Source organism: Lytechinus variegatus, chromosome 19 (genome assembly GCF_018143015.1).
Source record: "Lytechinus variegatus isolate NC3 chromosome 19, Lvar_3.0, whole genome shotgun sequence".
Lineage (NCBI taxonomy): Eukaryota > Metazoa > Echinodermata > Echinoidea > Temnopleuroida > Toxopneustidae > Lytechinus > Lytechinus variegatus.
This window is the reverse complement of record NC_054758.1, coordinates 75,168-97,760: the sequence shown is the minus strand read 5'-3', so window position 1 is coordinate 97,760 and position 22,593 is coordinate 75,168. Positions and strand designations below refer to the sequence as shown.

Genomic DNA, 22,593 nt, shown 5'->3' with positions numbered 1-22,593 from the left:
TGCTCAGGTCCTTCTTTCTGTAGCAGCACTTTACTATCACTGCAACTGCTGACACTGCATTATGAAGACTGGAGAACCGAGTCAATCTATCTTCGAAAGATGTGAAGTTCTCTACCTGTGTAACATGAACAGTAGCTGCTGATTTCACTTCAACATCGTCAGGAGAAACCTCAACATCGACATCTTGTGTAGGAATCTCACTCTTCCAAAGAAAGGTAGGTCCTGTAAGCCAGTTGGATGATAGCATTTCTTCTGTCGTCAATCCTCGAGAAGCGCCTAGTCTCATAATTGTATATGTAGCCAAGAAAAACTGTCCAGAAGTGGTGCGTGAGAGAATCGTAGTCAAGTTCATCATTTAGGATACTAGCAATTCTTACGGAGCAGGTAGCTGCCTGGAGTTCTAACCTTGGGATTGTTGTTGGCTTTAGAGGAGTCACTCTTGCCTTTGCCATGGCTAAGGAGCAGTGGACCTTGCCATTTTCATCCTTTAGACGCACGTAGGAGCACTGACCATATCCTGATAAGGAGGCGTCTGAAAAGTGGTGGAGCTGCACTTCCTGAGGTGTCCCAAAGTCTTGTGGTTCGAAGCAACGAGGGATCAGTAACTTTGGGAAGTTTCAGAATCTCAAGTCTCCACTTTTCCCATTGTGGATGGAGATCTCCAGGAACAGGATGGTCCCAGTCCATCTTTTGTCTACTCATTTCCTGGACAATCTGTCTTCCAAAAAGAACCACAGGTGCAATCAAACCCAGTGGGTCGTAAATGGAAGCAATGGTGGCAAGAATCCTGCGTCGTGTCAGGGGATGATCTTTGAGGGTTAGTCTGAAACAGAATTCATCTGAGTTGATGCACCATTGTATGCCAAGTGCTCTTTCAATTGATGTGGAGCCTTGTTGACCGAGATCCATACTAGTCTTTGCAACAACAGTTCGTTCCGATTCAGGGATACTGCTTGTCACTCGTTGATTGTTGCAGACAAACTTATGAAAACGCAGGTCACCTTTGGCACACATAGAAACTGCCTTCTTGATAAGGTCAATGGCATCTTCTTCAGAGTGTTACGATACTGCAACAAATAACAATCAAGATGTAATTTAAATTTCCATTTTTTTATTACAGGAAATTGATCATGTACTTAAACAAAAATAAAACCAAATAATCTTACATTAATCTCTTGAAGTGTCTGATGTACAATCCAGGGTTATAGTCCAATGTATATTCAGGTAGGCTGGGAAGATTCCTTATTGATGATGGCGATGATGAAACTGATGTTGAAGTCCGATGAATAATGAAAGTCACTGTAACGAGTTGAAATGTCCGTGGAGACGATGTTGATGATGATTAACAGTCAATTTCAGCAATACATGGGTTGAAGCGTGTTCATTGAACAGGTTGATGATGTTGATGAGAACTGATAATTTCTCTCTCAAAATAACTGCAAACAGTTCATTGATGGTTGGCATAAACTGCTCTGATCTGATCTGGTGAAGTGATCTCATATGATGTGATGTAATCTCCTGCTCTCATATGATGTGATGATGTGATGATATCCTTAAAGAATCCGCCAGCTTTATATAGTTTGCAGCTATTCTTCTAGAATTCACTATAATGGAAAGTTCTAGCATTGCTTTCCAAAAGAATATTCTTCCTCTTTCAGGAACATTCTTGAATGACCTCATTGAAATCAACAGTGTCAATAGCATAGCTAAGCCTATTGTTCCTAATCTCTATTCAGAAATAACAATACAACTCCTTGGCCTTTTAAATAGGCAAGGCCTGCATAATAAAAAGACATCTGGAACGTTCTTACAAACATGCTGTGGAATGTACTTGATCATTCTAGGCTATTTTTAAAGAGGAAATAACTAATAGATTAATGTAACTGCTTTTACAATTCTTCTACAATTTTTCTTTTATATAACACCTCCCCCACCGGGGAAAAGAAAGCTTTACCGTAGTAAAGGTTTCTTTAAGATTACTTTTTCTTTTAACTGTTCAAAGTCATCTTGATAAATCATTTACATTTATCGTGTACAAAGATATAGTACTTAACGAACATGTTAAAATTAATGAACATCAAAGATGTTTTCTTCAAATGACACACTTGGTCAAAATCATGAATAATTTCACTTTTTATACTCTTGACAGAGCATCAGCAATTACATTATTCTTTCCCTTTATGTGTACAATTTTCAAAGGGAATGGTTGGAGCATTAGGCTCCATCTGTACAGTCTTTGATTCTTTGTTTTGAATTTCTCCAAAAACACAAGAGGATTGTGGTCTGTATAGACTGTTATCTCTCCATTGGTTAGATACACCTCAAACTGCTGAAGGGCTAGTACGAGACTCAGGGCCTCTTTTTCAATAGTTGAGTACTTCTGAAATCGATTGAGTTTCTTAGAGAAGTAGCACACTGGTTTTTCGATGCCTTTTTCATCTTCTTGGAGCAATACTGCTCCTACTCCAACATCACATGCATCAATTGCTACTTTGAATGGCTTTGTGAAGTTTGGAGCTGCCAAAATAGGCTCATTCACCAAAATGGCCTTTAATTTCTCAAATGATCTTTGACATTCGTCAGACCAAACATACTTCACTTTTGCCTTCAGCAGGTTTGTCAGAGGACTAACCACTGTACTGAAATTTGGAACAAATTTCCTGTAGAAGCCACTCATACCTAAGAATCTGAGCAATTCTTTCTTAGTTGTGGGAATTGGGAAGTCTAAGATAGCTTGTATCTTGGCTCCTCTTGGTAGCACTTGCCCTTGACCAACCACATGACCAAGATATGTGACCTTTGCCTTGGCAAATTCACTCTTCATCAGATTCACTACTAGATTGGCTTTGTCCAGCCTGTCAAACAGTGCTCTTAAATGATTCAGATGATCATTCCAAGTATCACTGTATACTAGGATGTCGTCTATGTATACGACACAATTGTCAAGTCCGGCAATCACTTGATTTGTCAACCTTTGGAAGGTTGCTGGTGCATTTTTCATTCCAAAAGGCGTGACTTTGCATTGAAACAAGCCTTCAGGTGTAACAAAGGCTGATATCTCTTTGGCTCGGTCAGTAAGTGGCACTTGCCAATATCCTTTAAGCAAGTCTATCTTTGTGATATAGGCAGAATTTCCAACCCTATCAATACAATCTTCTAACCTAGGAATTGGATACGAGTCAGTCTTAGTTACTGCATTTACCTTTCGGTAATCAATGCAAAATCTCTGAGAGCCGTCTGGCTTTGGAACCATTACAATGGGAGAACTCCAACTACTCTGACTCGGTTCGATTATGTCATTATCTAACATAAACTGTATTTCCTTATTCACCATTTCCAACTTGCTTGGATTGAGCCTATAAGGATTCTGTTTGATAGGTCTTACATCACCTATGTCTACGTCATGTACAGTTAAAGGTGTACGACCTGGTTTGTCTTTACATACATTCTCATATTCTCTTAACAGGCCAGATATATCATTTCTTTGATCTTCAGGCAGGTGTTTTAATGCCTCATCCATATTTCCTAACATCTCTGAGTTAGACAACTTTACACCACATGGTTCGTTCTTAGATACATCTGTATAAGACAATTCATTATCTGTCTTTCCATAGCATTCTTCTTCATGAACATCTACATGTTTTTCTTCTTCTTTGACCTGTGTTGTACCTATTGGCTGACTAGCCTCTCGCTCAAAGTATTCTTTCAACATGTTTACATGACAAACTCTTTGAGACTTTCTTCGATCAGGGGTACTGATCACATAGTTGACATCATTCAATTTCTTTTTGACTATGTAGGGACCACTAAACCTAGCTTTCAAGGGCTCACCTTGCAAAGGCAACAACACTAACACTTTGTCTCCAGGCTTGAAACTTCGCTCTTTTGCATTTTTGTCAGCTTGAGCTTTCATTTTTCCCTGCGACTCTTTCAAGTGTTCCTTAGCCACATCACAAGCTTTTGAGAGCCTTTCTCTAAACTTTGACACATAGTCTAGAAGGTTTACATCATCATCCTGAACCATAAACCTCTCTTTGATAAGCTTTAGAGGACCCTAACCTCATGACCATAGACCAATTCAAATGGACTGAAACCTGTGGACTCATTTGGGGAATCCCTAGTTGCAAACAGTAGGAATGAGATCCCTTTATCCCAGTCATCGGGATAGTCTTCACAATAAGCCCTAATCATGGTCTTCAGAGTCTGATGATAGCGTTCTAACGCTCCTTGGGACTGTGGGTGATAAGCAGAGGACTTGATCTGCTTTATTCCCAACTCCTTCATAACTTGCTGAAATATTCCTGACATAAAATTTGACCCTTGATCAGATTGAATTTCCTTCGGCAGACCTTACCTAGTGAAAAACTGCACTAACGCCTGCACCACTGTCTTTGCAGTGATACTTCTCAAAGGTATCGCCTCTGGAAACCGTGTAGACAAGTCCATAATCGTCAGGAGAAATCTGTGACCCGACCTCGTTCTGGGTAAGGGTCCGACACAATCAACAAGAACCCTAGTAAAAGGTTCATCAAATGCAGGAATGGGTATCAATGGAGCAGGCTTGATAGAAGGCTGTGCCTTACCAATAATCTGACATGTGTGACATGTCTTACAGAAATGCACAACATCTTTGTGCATCTTAGGCCAATAGAAATGCCTCATAATTCTATCTTCTGTCTTCCGAATACCGACATGACCTGCCATAGGTAACTCATGAGCCATTTTCAGAATATCTGTGCGGTAACAAGGAGGAACTACAACCTGGTGAATTATACACCAATCTTCATCAGCTGGTCTCCGGGGAGGTCTCCATTTCCTCATCAAAATGTCATCTTTGTCATAAAAGCACTCAGGAACCTTATCAGCCTCAGCCTCAGAACATGCTTTTTGTGACAAGCTTTTTAATTCTGGGTCTGCCTGTTGTGCCTGTACTAGGGAGGATTTACTAAACAAACTATCATTGTTAGCAACAGAGCCTTCAACACTATCCCCATTCAAATCCTTGAAAAAGGTTTCAGCTAACCAGACATCAGTACTCTCCTCTACATCAGCAGATTCCGCATCATCCTTTTCAGCTCTACGAGTCTGAGACCTAGTAACAACACAATCCGGGAAAATCCCTGGAAAATCTTCCTGCAACAATTCAGTTTCAGCTACCTCAACGGGCTTTTCCGAAACCACTGGAGATGCAACAACTTTATCTCCAGCCAAGTCGTTACCTAACAAGAAATCAACACCTTTCATGGGTAATTCTGGAACGACACCAACAGTCACAGGACCACTAACTAGGTCACACTTTAAGTCGACCTTATGCAAAGGAACCGACATGAAATTTGGGCCAATACCTTGAACTAAGACGTTGGCATTCTCTGAACTCTCCGGAGGAAGAGCCGAATCACCTGGCACCATCAGGGACTGTGCAGCCCCTGTATCCCTAAGGATCACCACTGACCTACCAGCAGCACCAGTCGAACAAGGGGATACTTCACCATCATGCAAAAAACTTCTAAAAGTTTCATCAACCTGCTTGACTTTATCAGCAAATACCAGAGAAACACTCTCAACATCTCGATTGGGCTTGACAAAACCCATGTCTTTCTTAGTTTTGGTTGGCATTCCAACCAATTTCCAACATGATTCTTTCAAATGTCCCGATTTATGACAATGAGTACAAATTTTGGAACTACGACTCTCAGACCTTTTGGTTGATTCTGTGCCCCCACTAGCCTGATTCTTGTTAGCGTCTTTATCCTTGCTTGCATATTTTCCCTCACTAGGTTTATTGTGGGATTCAAATGACCCTTTACCTTTCTTTTTCCAATAATTCTTGAAAGGAGGCCTATCTCCACTACCCTTATGTGTGACCTCAAATTCATCAGCTACTATGGCTGCTTTACTGACTTCAGTAACTCTATGGTCATCTAAGTGAGATTTAATGCCAAAAGGAAGACTCTTTTTGAATTCTTCTAGGAGGACAACTTCCCTAAGGTGAACAAAATCTTTGTCAACTTTCAGTGATCTGTACCACTTATCGAACATCATTTCTTGTTCCCTAGCAAATTCAACATATGTCTGGCCTGATTGTCTTTGCATGTTCCTAAATTTATGTCTGTACGCTTCTGGTACCAACTCATATGCATTGAGAATTGTTTCTTTTACTGTAGCATAGTCACATGATTGCGTTTCAGAGAGCGAAGAATAGACTTTTGCAGCCTTTCCAACAAAAACACTTTGGAGGAGAAGAGTCCAGTATTCCTTGGGCCAATTCAGTCTCTTGGCCACTTTTTCAAATGACACAAAATATGTATCAACTCCCTCTTCATCAAATTTTGGCACAAGGCGAATGTTCTTCGCCACATCAAAGCCTTGGGGAGATTTATCTTTAACAGAGTTAGTATTTGCATGAGCTAACTCCATTTCTTTCAACTTTAACTGGTACTCTAATCTCATTTTCTCCTTTTCAATGTTTTCTCTCATTTTCATTTCCATTTCAAATTTTGCAAGTTGAATCTGAACATCATCTGAAACAATAACAGAAGTTTCAGACTCCTCTGTAAGCTTCATGTGACTAGCTAACAAGTCAATTATCTCTGCCTTCTTTAAACCTGGGGCTAGAGATACACCCAAATGATCACAAACTGTTATCAAATCATCTTTCTTCAGTGACTTCAAATGATCATATGACAATTCTGTCATTGCAAGAAATTCTTCAACATCAAATGTAGCCATAGTGAATATACACAAATACAAGCACGTAATAACACAGTACAGTATATTCTAGAACTTTCCAAAAATTTCCGAAATGTTTCCAATTCAAATTGGCTTATACAAATTGGTTTTTGTTTCCCGAAAAACTGGTTTTAGTTTCAAATTGGCTTATACAAATTGGTTTTTGTTTCAAAATTGCCTTGGCTTGTACAAATTTGGTTTCCGTTTCAAAATTGCCTTGGCTTGTACAAATTTGGTTTCCGTTTCCCGGAAAGCCCCCAAAATTATTTGTTACGATACTGCAACAAATAACAAACAAGATTTAATTTAAATTTCCCTTTTTTATTACAGGAAATTGATCATGTACTTAAACAAAAATAAAACCAAATAATCTTACATTAATCTCTTGAAGTGTCTGATGTACAATCCAGGGTTATAGTCCAATGTATATTCCAGGTAGGCTGGGAAGATTCCTTATTGATGATGGCGATGATGAAACTGATGTTGAAGTCCGATGAATAATAAGAGTCACTGTAACGAGTTGAAATGTCCGTGAAGACGATGTTGATTAACAGTCAAATTCAGCAATACATGGGTTGAAGAGTGTTCATTGAACAGGTTGATGATGTTGATGAGAACTGATAATTTCTCTCTCAAAATAACTGCAAACAGTTCATTGATGGTGGGCATAAACTGCTCTGATCTGGTGAAGTGATCTCATATGATGTGATGTAATCTCCTGCTCTCATATGATGTGATGATGTGATGATATCCTTAAAGGGGATCCAGCCTTGGCCATAAAATGTAACTGTGTGAGTAAATTATGACAGGGGCAAGGACAACTTTCCCATAGGCCATGTACTTTATTATCAGGGATTTGTGGTTTTCTCCTAAATACCCATTTCTCTGGGGCAGTAATCTAAATATAACCCAGGTAGTATATTGTGGTATGTCCTCATGAAAGAAAAATGTAATTTGAAATAAAACTTTTGGGAAAAATGACATTTTAGCCATAATATGTATTGGAGTACATGGAAGAGTAGTCCTTGCCTTACATCATTATGACATCCCATATGCGGCCAATTTGAAGTCTCCATGGGTATAGTGATTACCAATATTTACAACTTTTAAAAATTCATAACTTTCTTGTTATTTGTCCAATATTGTTCAAACCTTCACCTATCAACTTGTCTGATTTTTCTTTTCTTATAAAGACAAGTTTTTATTTGCGTTGGATTCTCCGTTGGAGAAACATCAGCTTTATATAGTTTGCAGCTATTCTTCTAGAATTCACTATAATGGAAAGTTCTAGCATTGCTTTCCAAAAGAATATTCTTCCTCTTTCAGGAACATTCTTGAATGACCTCATTGAAATCAACAGTGTCAATAGCATAGCTAAGCCTATTGTTCCTAATCTCTATTCAGAAATAACAATACAACTCCTTGGCCTTTTAAATAGGCAAGGCCTGCATAATAAAAAGACATCTGGAACGTTCTTACAAACATGCTGTGGAATGTACTTGATCATTCTAGGCTATTTTTAAAGAGGAAATAACTAATAGATTAATGTAACTGCTTTCTACAATTCCTCTACAATTATTCTTATATATAACAAGAGGATACACATTTTTGGCCATCATCGACGTAGAAATTCCTCTTGAAAAATTCTGCAGCTTCTACACCAAGGACTTTTAGACTGTGGGATGGTCGCTAAAATTGTGACTTTCCGTGGGGCGGCAAATACAACCACGGTTCTTGGACATGATAATATGTAAAATATTATGAGTGAATACATGCACAATGTTGCCATCGGTAAATTTTGCTCCTGACCTCAAAATTAAAATAATAATATGCAAAATCGTGCCATTGATTCGACTGGAAATTCCACCATTCACCCCGTGTGTTAAGGACTTCCGTGAACGCGCGCAAGCGTGCACAATGCATGTAACCTCGTTCGCGTTTTATTTTTTTTTATTCACTGTACATGATATACGTTATAATACAGAATGTACGATGGCGGATAAGATGTCGTCGTCTTCGTCATGTTTTGACAGCGAAAATGACGATTTATCACTAGCAAATATATGCTACATGCACGTCTTACCCAAGGAAAGAGGGCCAGTAAATTCCTTTCAAGTAAAGAGCTAGAACAAATTTAAGCCTTTGCTGCATTCGTTGATGTAGACTACCTGGGACTTCGGAATAAAAATAGCTATTCGTGCAGCAGAGAAGTTTTGCGATTGACTTGCATGCAGCCCGGCCCCGGGAGACCAGCCCGACGTCCGACCAGCATTTCAGCAAGATCCGAATGGATCAAACTAACGTTATAGATGTAACGCGTTTACATCTTGCCCAGAGCCAGGTCAAACATCGTTCGTATATCACCAGCATTGAGCAATCAAGCGATCGAAGGAAATTTGTTTTCACTTTGTGCTCTTGCATTTCACTCTCTGCAAAAGTGAAGCGGTGCAAACTTTGATGATTTTTGTATAGGCCTAGGTCTACATCTAGATTTCTTAATTGAGTCGATGAATAATGTGAAATAATGTGACTCATGACTTACTTCGTCTTCTATTCATAGGCTTGTAAATGTGGCGGTGAAGTAAGTCATGACATGAGTCACATTATGTATCGATTCAATTAAGAAATCTAGACCTATACAAAAATCATCAAAGCTTGTACTGCTTCACTTTTGCAGAGAATGAAATGCAAAAGCACAAAGTGAAACAATTTTGGCATGGACAAAGATCGCTATAACAAAGATCACCATCTCAAAATCATCCTCTGTATCCTTTTCACCTTCGATAGCTTGATTGCTGGAATGCTGGTGATACGAACGATGTTTGACCTGGCTCTGAGCAAGATGTAACGCGTTACATCTATAACGTTAGTTTGATCCATTCGGATCTTGCTGCAATGCTGGTCGGGCTGGGCAGGAGCGTAACAGGTTGGTGGCCATGCAGGAGGGGCAAGAGCAAAAAAATCTCCGGTCTTATCAGGGGCAGATCCATGATTTTCCAAAAGGGGGCTAATTTTTCAGAGGAAAGTTTCGACCAGCCCCCCCCAAAAAAAAAAAGTTTTTCAACCAATTGACAAGCAAAAAAAAATAAAAAAGGTTTTCACCCACAAATGAAGTATATTTCGTACACGAAAAAAGGGTCTTCAATTTCAAAAGAGGGGGCACACCTTTGTTTTATTGGCATATTTACATTACAAATTTTAGTATTTTGCTTCTCAAAAGGGGGGGGGGGGCAGGCAATGGCGTCATGAGGCAACATTTTGAGGGGCGATATGGTGTATCGGGTAAAAAAAACAATGCGAGTGAGCAAAAAATTACACATTTTTATTACAAAAATCCAATTCAGATTTTGACATAATGTTAAAGAAGATAACATATTTTTCACCCTTCTCTCTTTCCTTTTCCTTTTTTTTCTTGGTCTGTACGCCACGGTAAACAAGATTTTGTTTATGAGTTTGCATGCTTATTTAAAAAAAATAAAATCACCTTTTCATGATAATCTATCTGTTCTTCTTTCTTTCCTTTTCCAGTTCCTCTTTTTCCCCTTTCCCTTTCATTCTCCCCCTTTTCTTTTTTCCCCTTTAAGTTCCCGGTGAACTCCGCCAGGGGGGATAGCTTGCCCCCCCCTGCACTGATTAACCCACCTTTCATTCTCCCCCTTTTCTTTTTTCCCCTTTAAGTTCCCGGTGAACTCCGCCAGGGGGGATAGCTTGCCCCCCCCCTGCACTGATTAAGCCACTGCTCCCTGGGATGGGCCGGGTTGCATGCAAGTCAATCGCAAACTTCTCTGCTGCACTAATAGCTATTTTTATTCTGAAGTCCCAGGTAGTCTACATCAACAAATGCAGCAAAGGCTTAAATTTGTTCTATCTCTTTACTTGAAAGGAATTTACTGGCCCTCTTTCCTTGGGTAAGACGTGCATGTAGCATATATTTGCTAGTGATAAATCGTCATTTTCGCTGTCAAAACACGACGAACACGACGACATCTTATCCGCCATCGTACATTCTGTATTATAACGTATATCATGTACAGCGAATTAAAAAAAATAAAACGCGAACGAGGTTACATGCATTGTGCACGCTTGCGCGCGTTCACGGAAGTCCTTAACACACGGGTGAATGGCGGAATTTCCAGTCGAGTCAATGGTACGATTTTGCATATTATTATTTTAATTTTGAGGTCAGGAGCAGAATTTACCGATGGCAACATTGTGCATGTATTCACTCATAATATTTTACATATTATCATGTCCAAGAACCGTGGTTGTATTTGCCGCCCCACGGAAATGAAAAACTAGAGACATTTTCCTTGTCCATCCCACAGTCTATTTGTGGTCTTCTTCTATTTGCTTCAGCCCGAAGTTTGCACATCCCGGAGAAGAAGTGGCTCCAAAGAGATGGACCTTCATTCGATAATCCGCTGGGGGCTTAGACAGATCCCCATCCTCCCACCACAGAAACGGAGATAGTCTTGATGTTCCTTCGTCACACGAAACTGCGGCCGTGATCTGGCAAAACTACGTATCTCCTTTTTTGCCATTCCGAGATATTCGTGCTTGAATATTTTACATTGCTTCTTTTGTTTTTCTTGGAAAAGTGAAAATGGTATATCGATTTTTTTTTGTTTTCCTTTGATCTGCGGAACTTATATAAGCTATTGGCACCAAAAACTAGTTGATTTACTCATTTAATCTTCTAATTTTCCACTTTTTTTAAAACATACGCACTTTTGCCTGATAAAATCGATGACACACTCCGAGCTTTTTATCAGGCAAAACTACGTATGTTCTAACTTATCAGGCAAAACTACGTATGTCACAAGGTACGCGGCCGCGTGGCAAATGTTTATCAGGCAAAACTATGTATGTCACAAGGTACGCGGCCGCGTGGCATGGCAAAGTTTTATCAGGCAAAACTACGTATCTCTTAAACATTGCGAAATTATCAGGCAAAACTATCCGGTGTCTTTGCCGCGCATTTTTACACATACGCAAAGCACATACGTTACACACATTGAAGCATGCACACACAATCGGCAAACGCATGTGCAGCCACGGGCGGCAGACCATCAAGCATACAGTTAGATGCGCGTTCGCTCTGCGGTATAATTTACGAGGGCGACCGGTAAAATACAGAATTTGGGAGATACGTAGTTTTGCCTGATAAATCACCTTTTTTGCCGCTATTATTCTGGCAAAACTACGTAAGTAGACTTACGTAGTTTTGCCTTTTAATTCTCTTCAAAGCTTGAAAAACTACGTTTGTAAGTCGACTTACGTAGTTCTGCCTTTTAAATTAAGTGATTTTTTAGAGAATTTTACAAAAACTGGGTTTCGAATCTCCCAAAATAATTGGAGTTAGACTTTGAAATTTTGACAGATGAAAGAGCGTATTCAAAATTATAAGAAACACTAAAAAACTGAAAAATGCCAAAAAATTACTCACGTAGTTTTGCCAGATCACGGCCGACTGGTGATACATCTTTTCTACGTCGCAAGTGAAGGCTATTGGTGCTTGGCGAAATCTACACAGAACTCCGATAAGGGGATTGATCAGGTCGGGCCCTTGTAGAAGATGATCATTCAGACAGGTTCCTTGGTATCGAGCACTACAGTCCAATACGACCTTGACTTTGTTCGGCTTTTCAGGATGATATACACCATGATGTGGTATATACCAACTGCTTGAAGTAGACACTTCATCTGTGGGAATCTTCTCAGCATCACCTCGCTTAAGAATCTCATTCATGAAAGTCATGTAGTGTTCATGGTACTTTGGTCTCTTCAGGAACTGATTTTTCAATCCGTGAAGTCGGCTCATAGCAGCTTTCCGATTGTCAGGCAGATCAGGTTCACCCTTCTTGAAAGGTAAGGGCATTTCATAATACCCATCATCCCTTTGGTGGATTCCATCTTTGATGATCTTTAGAAATTTCTTGTCTTCCTGAGACATCGTTTCCTTTCTGTCTAATTCATGAAAGTCTCTTTCCATCATCTGAAGGAAGTCTCCAGCAGTAACTTCCTTTAACTGTGTCTTGTAAATGTACTTCACATTAGACTGACTGTCTGTCAGACTAGGATCTGCTACCTTCACATTGACAGTACGATATGTCTGCCCAATCGTGTCAAAGCTCTCTGTGGAGTCGTTCTGAGAACCACCGACGATGCTCCATCCCAACTCCGTCTCTACTGCAAATGGCTCATCATTCTTTCCAAGAATGCAATTCTTTGGTGCAAGAGCACGGGCACAATTGTATCCAATGAGCAGACCTATGGGGCAATCTTGCTTTGGTGCGAGCTGGTTCGAGATATTGTTTAAGTGAGTCCACTTGTTGGCTGTCTCTTCTGTGGGGATATGAGCTTCATCAAGAGGGATGGAGTCCCTGGAGTATGCAGCAGGAAGAGGTATCTTTACTGCTGACTTAAAACCTCGAACGACAAGATTCTTGAATTTCCTACATGGAATTGTCTTGGAATCTGTCATTGTAGTCAAACTTAACATCGCAGTTTCAGAGGACACCTGAAGGTCATTTCCAATACTATCTGTGATAAATGTTGTATCCGACATCGTATCTAGTAAGGCATATACTAGTATCTCGTTCTGAGGGTCATCCAAACTAGATAGGTAAACAGGCAGCACCATCGATGTGAGAGAAACATCTACATCTGACCTGACTCTGTTGCAAGAAGCTTCTTTTTCCTTGGTAACTTCTTTGGTCTGAGTAGACTGTGCCTCACTTTGATCATGTTTTCTTTCCGTAGACAGCTGATTTAGTGTCTCATTGTGTAGACTTGTTGGGTGGCGCTTGTTGCACTTCTTGCACTCAGCCCTCTTTTGACACTGCTTTGACATATGACCTTTGGAGAGACATCCGAAGCAAAGACCTTCTTTCTTCACTAAATCTCTCCTTTGCTCCAAAGTTTTCTGATTGAAGTCCCAGCACTCATTCAACCCATGATTCTGCCGTTTGCAGAGGACACATGTCTTCTGGGTAGTGCTTGTCTTGCTGGCTACAGAGAAGGTTGTCCTTTGTTGACGAGATGTAGGATTCTTGCTTTCTTCCTGTATCTGGAAAGCAACGTTATGATTCTTGTCTTTTCCTGCCTTTACTGGGTCATATGTAACATACGGATCATTGGCAATATCAGTTTCTTCTGATAGAAATGAGACAAATTCTCTGAATGATGGATACCTGCCATTGTCTTTCTTGACTTTCGCTACCGTGCGATTCCATCTGTGTACAATCCAATCCGGAAGTTTCATGCAAATTCTGCTCATCTCCCGAATGTCATTCAAGATTTCCAAGTCTTTGATTTCTGATGATGCTTGAAGACATTGTTGCAAGAAATCTGAAAGTTTCTGAAGGCCTTTGGAATCCTTATTGCCGATCCTCGGTCATGAGTCAAGTTGGATCGAAAGGCTTCTGAAATGGTGAAGGGGTTGCCGAAATGCTTCTCAAGTATTTCTCTGACTTGTTCATATGCTTTCTCAGACCTCAGCAAAAAGAAGCCGCTGACAGCCTCTCTTGCTGATCCTCCAATGTACTTTCTGAGGTAATGTATCCTTTCACCAGAGGAATTCCACGACATTCAATTAAAGTTGTGAAAGCTGATAGCCAGTCAGGATATCGGAGAGGATCACCCATAAATACTGGAGGCTCAGGAATTGGTAACCGACTAAGTGTCATCGTTCGAGTGAGAACTTCTGCTAGACTTTCATTCTGTTGGGCTTCGCTTGAAGAATGAGATGGCTGGAAGACGAGTGAATCAGGATTTAAGGCCTTGCTCTTTGTGAGAGGAGGATGGATAGAGGCGTCATGTTTTTTGCGACTTAACCCTTGTGTTATCTTGATTAGGGATCTAAACAATTGTTTTGTCGATCTCATCGTATCTGTTGACGCACCATCATCTCCTACTTCGTAAATACACTCTTATAATTGCCTCCTGTGCCTTTAGTTCACCTTCTAGGCGTTCCTCTTCTAGTTTTCTTCGTAGCTGTTCTATCTTGAGTGAGGCTTCTTTCCTTCGAGCATCTTCCATCTCGAGGCGTTCTAACACCATCTGGCATTCATTCTGGCGCTTGTGAGCAGCAAGTTTCTCTTGCAATGCTGCCGCTTCAGCTACTACAACTGCACTTTTTGAAGAAATCGGGGACATTTTCGACATCTTACACGCAGCAGACTTCTTTGAAGTAGAGGGTGCCTCAATGAATGTTTCCCGTCGTGATTCAGAGACGGCAACCACAATTTTTGAAATTGTGTCTACAATAATTGGGGAAAGCTCATCTAAATGCTTGGCTACATGTATGTCCCCATTCACACCGCCTTGAATTTCTTCAAGTTCACCTGCAACTTTACGCAGAGAATCGAAACTTGCAGAAATATCAGATTTCCGCAGAGGAAGTTCATTTTCGTTAATGGGGACTGAAGAGAGCGTATCAGTGTTCTTTAGGGTTGTTAGCAGGTCAAGGTGTTCTGAATAAAATTTGCCCTGCAACTCATCATCTTTGTTTTGCATGATTGTTTTTTCTGTTAGTTTCTTTATGCAAGCAGAACGGCCCATATTCTCTACAGACATGCTATCTATGTCTACATGAGGATCCATGCTACCGATGAAGGCATTAATTCAATATTCAACTTGCTGAATTACAACAGGGAACCTATTGCATATATTCTTCATGAGAAAAATAACAAAGGCATAGAAATTCCAAATAGTCAATATATAGTTACATCTGAATTCTCAACATAGAAATGAAAATTGTTGAATCATATAGCAAAGATTGAAATTTAGCTTCTGCAAAATAATCTGGATTTAAATAGCAAGTAACAGATACTCCATCAAACTTCAAAATTGAGAAGAATACAATCAAATAATAATTTCTCGGCAAAATATCTCAAAGACCGAAATTTGAGATTAGAAAATATAATGAGATATATATGAATTATATCAATCATTTGCAAACTGATGAAAAGAAATAAATAAAATGGTATGACTTACTGAAGACGAATCATGATACGATCGACTTACATGTAGATGTAATAAAATAAAATTAGTCCGGTTGTACCTGTTGCTTCAGTTCGTTGTTAGTCTACTTCAAATTAATTGCTATAATTCTAAGCCTATAGTTCTAGTTCTCGTTCATTGGTGCTTTGACATCTTTAAAGTTCTGGGTTGCGTTGCAGATGTGTTTCTAAGGCTTTGAAGCCGTCACTCAGTTGCCGAATATCCCGCGATGCGCCTTAACCGATGGCTTGAAGGGACCGAATGCACTGGTTGACATCGAATGGCTCAGCTTGATACATCGACACGATATCTAAGCATACCGGTACTTGTTGGACAGGATTCAATGTCCATCGAGTTTCACTGTAACTGCCACCAAGTTATAAGACAGAGTCAAAAGATCCAACGTTTAGAGGAATGTTACAAATTTATTCCAAACAGTGCAGTGAAACTGTAACAAACATTGAACAATTCAAACAATTCATTTCATATCGCATGTACATTTTTTCTTCTAATTTTCTAATAGCATACATTTAGGCAATAGTGTGTTGAATAAGTTGCTGGCTTACTACATGTATGAAGAATTTCTAAGGTAAAAGTTCATTAGTTTTAATGATAAATCTAGATCAAAACATTCAAATTGTTTTTAAATCTTTTTCATCTGAACAATGTTTGTAAAACTATTGCAAGAAATATCGGTGTCATCAAGAAACTTAAAAAGGTGTTTCCAGCACAGGAGCTATCCATGTTGTATTGTGCATTAATTTTACCGTATCCTAATTATCAGATTCTTGCATGGGGAAATGCCTCTCAAACGAGACTCAACAAAGTATTTCTACTTCCAAAAAAGTACTAAGTATAATATGTAATGTGCCCTTTAGATATATGGATTTTGTTTCGTCAGAAACGTATCCTTAGTCATTGATTTCGACCGTTTACAGTTATTCCAATTCATTTATCAACTAGATAGAAATAGTGTACCTAATGTCCTACAAAAGAAATTTATGAGAAATAATACCTTGCATTCATATAATACCAGACAGTCAAATGACTATCACTTAGTAATTTCAAGCAAAACTCTATTTTTCACAGGACCCAAATTCTGGAATTCTCTGAAAAAAATAATAAATGAGGCATCTACCTTGAATCAATTAAAAGTACTCATAAAAAAATTCTTCTGAATTCTTAATGATTTAAGGAAATATCTACAGTAGTGTTGATTATTTTTAAATTAGTATGTACATGTAATTCGTGTTAGCAAAAATGTGTCTGTAGGTGTACTGCTCGGTCTTGTGTAATATACATCAGCACAAGTATTTGAATACACTCTCCTCTTATTTCTTACAGAATTTGTGTGGGTAGACCTATTGAATGAGAATGGAAATGGAAAAGAAAGATAGAAGGTAAGGATGAGTTGAGGTAAAAAGAACGCAGAGAGCTAGAGCGTAAGAAAAAGGCATATCAGCATATTCTTACACTATAATGTAATATCATAATAATACCCATTAATTCCAAACTGCATGGATCCAGATTTAACTTACCAGATCGACAGTGGTCAGGGACTGACCGAACTCTGGACCTACTTTCAAATCAAAACCCCCAAAAGATTCAAATCGAAAAGAAAAAAAAAACTCCTAATGAATCCCCAACTTGGAACAATTGTATATGAGACAACGTCATGGAACCTTATGAACATCAAGGTCTACATGTGGGACTAGCATTGTAAATGCTATATTCTGGCAAAGGAAAGTACAGTTTTATTATCATAGTCTTAGAAAAAAAATTATTTCTCTCATGTGGAGCATCATGGCCCAGTGGATTAGTCTCCAGACTCTGAAACAGAGGGTCGTGGGTTCAAATCCCAGTCATAATTTCCTTCAGCACTCGACCCAGGTGAGGTAAATGGATACATGTAGGAATTAATCCCTAAAAAGGCCTTGTGCACCTGAATAGGTAGCCTAGCTTAGCCGGTAATAATAATAGCAGTGCCCGCTGGGAGAACAGTTTTCGGAACTGAAGTGGCTACCCTGGGTAAATATACCGTTATTATTATTATGGTGTAGTGAAGTTGAACACCAGTAATTGTTTTTATTGTTGACTATATTTACATGAATGCACTGTTCTGATGACAAACATGGGTGTGGATTTAATGGGCTGTTTTTTGTCTCATCGACTAGAGGTGAAGGCAAAACTATAAAGGGATACAAATGGCGTCTGCACGTGGTTTGTCTGTCATTTGTCTCTTGCAACATACGGTATTTTTTTTTCAGTTCTGTCACCGAAGAAGAATTTTTGAGATTGGCCCAGCTCATTTCACCGAGGTACTATTTAGATTTAGGGATACATTTGGGAATCTCATCTGCTGAACTCGATCATATCATTGTCCAACATTCATCGAATTACAAGGATGCATTGATGACGATGTTCACACGGTGGAGAGATGAACAACGTCCAGATGAAGATATCAGGGCTCTTCTTGCAGAAGGATTAGAAAAGAGTGACTTAGGGGATTTTCCAAAGAACTTCTAGCTGGGAATCTAATCCAGAAAACAACAGGTAAGATAGTGATAATATCTAATAGACAACATAAATATACATTGGTTAATTACATTTGTTTATGTCTTTAGTTTTAAAAATTAAAATATTTTAATTATCAGGGATCAGTATGGTAATTGGTTTGCTTGTAAAATGTGCATAACATGCCTTTATGAATGAAGGACATTCATAAGGATTTCCAATACTATTACAATTGGTCATTTTCAAACGTGAGTGACACGGCAATCAGAGAGGGTTGAGGGCTCATATCTTTAAATGTAAAGGATATGAATCAATCATGACTGTTATATTATATATAATGTAGGACTGGCATTGGCCACTACCAGTTTGATTTGAATTCTACAATTCGTTAAGTAGATATGATTAAAAAATGGTGCGTGAGTGACAAATTTTGGACATGGGTTTCTGACCATTATCACTTATGATTAGATTCATGCCCAAGTAGTTGTCCAGGAGTACTGTGAGTACCCATACATGTACGTAAATAGTGTACCTATGTAACACATATAGTCAAAATCAATCAAACCTCTATGGAAAATGGTGCCCTCCTGCATACCAAAACGTGAGTGACACGACAAGTGCAAAAATATCTCAACTATGAAAGTATTTTTGGCATGATGTACAAAACTAAAATACCATCGTCCAACAAACAAGAGCTTTAAAGCCTGTGTATAGCTTTGGTAAAGGGTCAATAATGTGATTGATAATCGAATATAATCTAATATGACAGTCTAAATGAAGCGTAGAGACCGTTAGATATTTTTCCAACTGCACTTCTCTGAGAAAATTTCAAATATTCAAATCTTGGATATATAGCGCCCTCTCTCGGCGATGCTTGTTTTAAATTTTAAAAATGGGCATTCAAGCACTTATCTTATAAATTTAGTGATTAGATATCCAAAAGTTACAGACAAAGAACATATCTTGAAAGTTTCAGCCCGTTCCATGATTTGGAATAGGATTTAATTGAAAGACAAAAACACACAGATATTTTAATTTGATCGGGTGACCCGATCAAGTTAAATTTTCATGTAAAATCGCAAAATTTATCCTGTAAAACACATTTTCATTTCATATCCTCCGCATCATAACTGTTATAGGGCATATCCATTCATATTAGCTAGCAATGAATTGGAATAGTGATAGGTGCATTTTGGTGGATTTACCAAAACTATACACAAGCTTTAACAACTGTCCTCTTCAAAGTTGATAATATGTCATCCTGAATTCTTGGTTTATGGTCATATTTGCCTATCAACTCACATTCTCTATACCATACTGCATCATTGTCACACTCGGGCTTCCACCACTCTCCTCTTTGAAGGAGGAGGAGGCTCTTGAAGGAGGTGTTATGTGATCTTAGTATTGATTGACATCAACTTTAACATTCTTTTTGTGGCTTGATGTCATTCATAACTCTCTCCCTTTCTGTGTATGACAGTTTAAAGGTTTGTAACTCAACATCCACAATTGATAATATAATTTTTTCTTGTAAGAAAGGGGTATTCTCCATAGTCACATCATCTGGCATGGTCTGGTAGCCAATGATGTCATGTATAGCATGTCATAATAAAAATTTAATGTAAATAATTATGCATTTTTTACCCAAGGTGTGCCTCTCCTCCATTTTGAAAGTGAGGACCTTTTTTCTTTTTTTTTTGCTTTTTGCTTCTCCAATATTCATCTGGAAAGTGTATTGTAAAATCCTGGCCCAGCCCCTTTTTGATATATTACCATCTTTATGTCTTGTATTTCTTTCTTTTAAATGCAAAAGATGTCAGACAAACAACTGCAACAACTTCAAGAGCATCAACTTCAACAGGAGCAGTAGACATGTCAGCATTACCACAGTATGTAAACAAATCAATACTTATTTTGTTTACAAATTGGGGATGTGACCAGATCGTTTGTATCTTTAAAGATCTCTCTGTCTTTAGTCTGCCAGAAAATAATGGATTAAGAAAATATAAACCTATATTGATCATCGGACATCATACTCTTGAATATTAAAATAAAGAAATTAGGGTTTTGTGTATTTTTGATAGAAAAAATCAGTGGTTTTCTCTGGAAAAGGTCATTTACTAAAACAATCAAAGACACACTCTATAAAGTATTATAGAATTTTAGTTTTCAGATGTGCTGCTACTTTGGTTAACAGTTTATGCAGCACCATACCAAAAATTCTCTTCCACATATTCTAGTCTATTAATCCTGCCATGTAGGCCCAGTTGGTTCCCCATTTGTTTTGATAAACTGTGAAGATAGTGATGAACGATGCATGTCATGCATGAAAAATGTTTTTCTGACCTTTGGTCAGGTGCTATATGCATACATGTATTGCCAGTAGTTAAACAAATGTGATTATTATAAACATTTTTAGAAGGGATTTTGTTAGACTTTGTGTTACTTAAGAGGGGATGAAACGATTTCTTTCATAAAGTTGATAAATAATAATTAGAAAATTAAGGGATGGGGACTCGTCCCCCTGCCCATGGTATCAACACCCAGAGGAAGAAAAAAAAATTCCCTTTCAAATTGTATTACCACTAAAGAGTCTTTCCAAATGCTGCCTGACAGTTTACCTCCAAGTGAAATAAATTGGACATTATTTAGAATACCTGTAGGTAATCATTTTCATACTAGGTATAGAATAATGCTTTACAATAATATAAGCTCTCATGCTATTTTTTATGGGATTTTACAGTACCATCAGTGAGGAAGAACTTTTGAAGTTGTCAATGGAAATAGGACCTACTTACTACAAGAGGATTGGCGTTAACCTGAATATCTCGTTTGTGACTCTTGATAAAATAAAGAAAGACACACAAGATACTACTGATGCTTTGATGACAGTATTCACAAGATGGAGGGATAAACAGCTTCCAGACACAAACATCAGGGCTCATCTTGCAGAGGCTTTACAAAAGAGTGGTCTAGTGTCACTGTCTCAGAAACTGATTACTGGAAATCTATTAACAAAGTCAACAGGTAAGGGTAAGAAGGAAGTTAAGATGGCTGCCTTCAATAAATCATTCAAATTGGTTATTCTTAAAACAAAATAATGCGTACCTTTTCAACTAGTGGCACTATTTCATTGACCTGCTTGACAGGGTTCACATTCATTAATCAAATATTGACAATAATACTGGGGAACCTTTCTTGTTGTAAATGGTTTATTCATTGGCGATGTTTAAGCATGTAAGAAAGGATCACCAGTCGTACTTAAAGTCACTCTTAACTTGCGAACAGCTTTATGAAACGGCCCGCAGGCCCCGGCTTACAAAGAGTTACGACCGATCAATCAATCATAACTCTATGGAAATCCATCAGTGTCATGATTTCTTTTACAAAAAGTTTGTAAAATGTCCTTCGGAAACAAAGGAGAACACACCAAATTGTCAAGAAATCAATAAATTTATGGATATACATTCATATCTAGAAATTTTTTTTGAACAAACTTGCATTTTATATGTTGATGCTGGTCGTCCATAGTTTCAATTGATCGGATCGATCTGTACTCTTTGTAAGATGGGGCCCTGGTGATCTCTCACAACTATATCATAATGAGCTGTTTAAGTTTCGAGGTCACACGACTTGTTGGCCCAATAAATGATATAAGTTAACAAAAAGTGTAAAATTTTTCTCATTTTAGGAGGCACTTTTTTAGCAAATTAATGGCCCAAATTCACGAAGGTGGTTTTGAAACCCGCGATTGAATCCATGGTCTATACAGATTTCCTGTATAAATTATGGTTAATTTTGTGCATACATGTATCTGGCGCGTGTAAAACAAATGTCCCATGCTGATGTACACTTTTGTCACAGTGCGCCAAATTGATGCCTGTTACCGTGGTTAAATACACTATTTTATTCATGAGTCCTCTGTTGATGAGTGGACTCTAATTCAAAACAATGGACTCATATAATAAAATAGCGTGGATAGCCACGGCAGCAAGCGTCAATTTGATGCACTGTGGCAATAGCGTGTATCTGCATAAGCGTTTGACATTTTTGGATATACGTTGTAAAATAAGCATAATTCATACAGGAAATCAACATAAACCATGGACTCAACCGTTGGTTTTCATAACCACCCTTGTGAATTCGGGCCTTTAAGTTTCCTAAAATAACCTCATGATCGTGAAAAGAAATTTAATTACATGCATTGTTTACATGTTCATGTTAATGTGTTGTTTCGCGATATCAGCACTGAATTAAAAAAAGGGCTATGATCGTCACTGAATTTCCACTTCAATTTATGCTTTGAAACAATAAATTTTCTATTGATAAGTTTAAAAGAATTAAATT

General features: G+C 38.4%; 1 protein-coding gene and 1 pseudogene across 1 annotated transcript; both read left to right on the top strand.

The window, feature by feature from the left end:
• The first annotated feature begins 17,057 nt into the window (after window positions 1-17,057).
• Window positions 17,058-22,593, top strand: part of LOC121406190 — a 53,689-nt pseudogene continuing 48,153 nt past the window's right edge.
• LOC121405853 lies at window positions 18,240-21,385 on the top strand. The gene is made up of 3 exons (XM_041596828.1): window positions 18,240-18,285; window positions 20,060-20,135; window positions 20,990-21,385. The coding sequence occupies exons 2-3, from the start codon at window positions 20,119-20,121 to the stop codon at window positions 21,345-21,347; spliced, it is 375 nt and encodes a 124-aa protein (XP_041452762.1). The 5' UTR covers window positions 18,240-18,285; window positions 20,060-20,118; the 3' UTR covers window positions 21,348-21,385.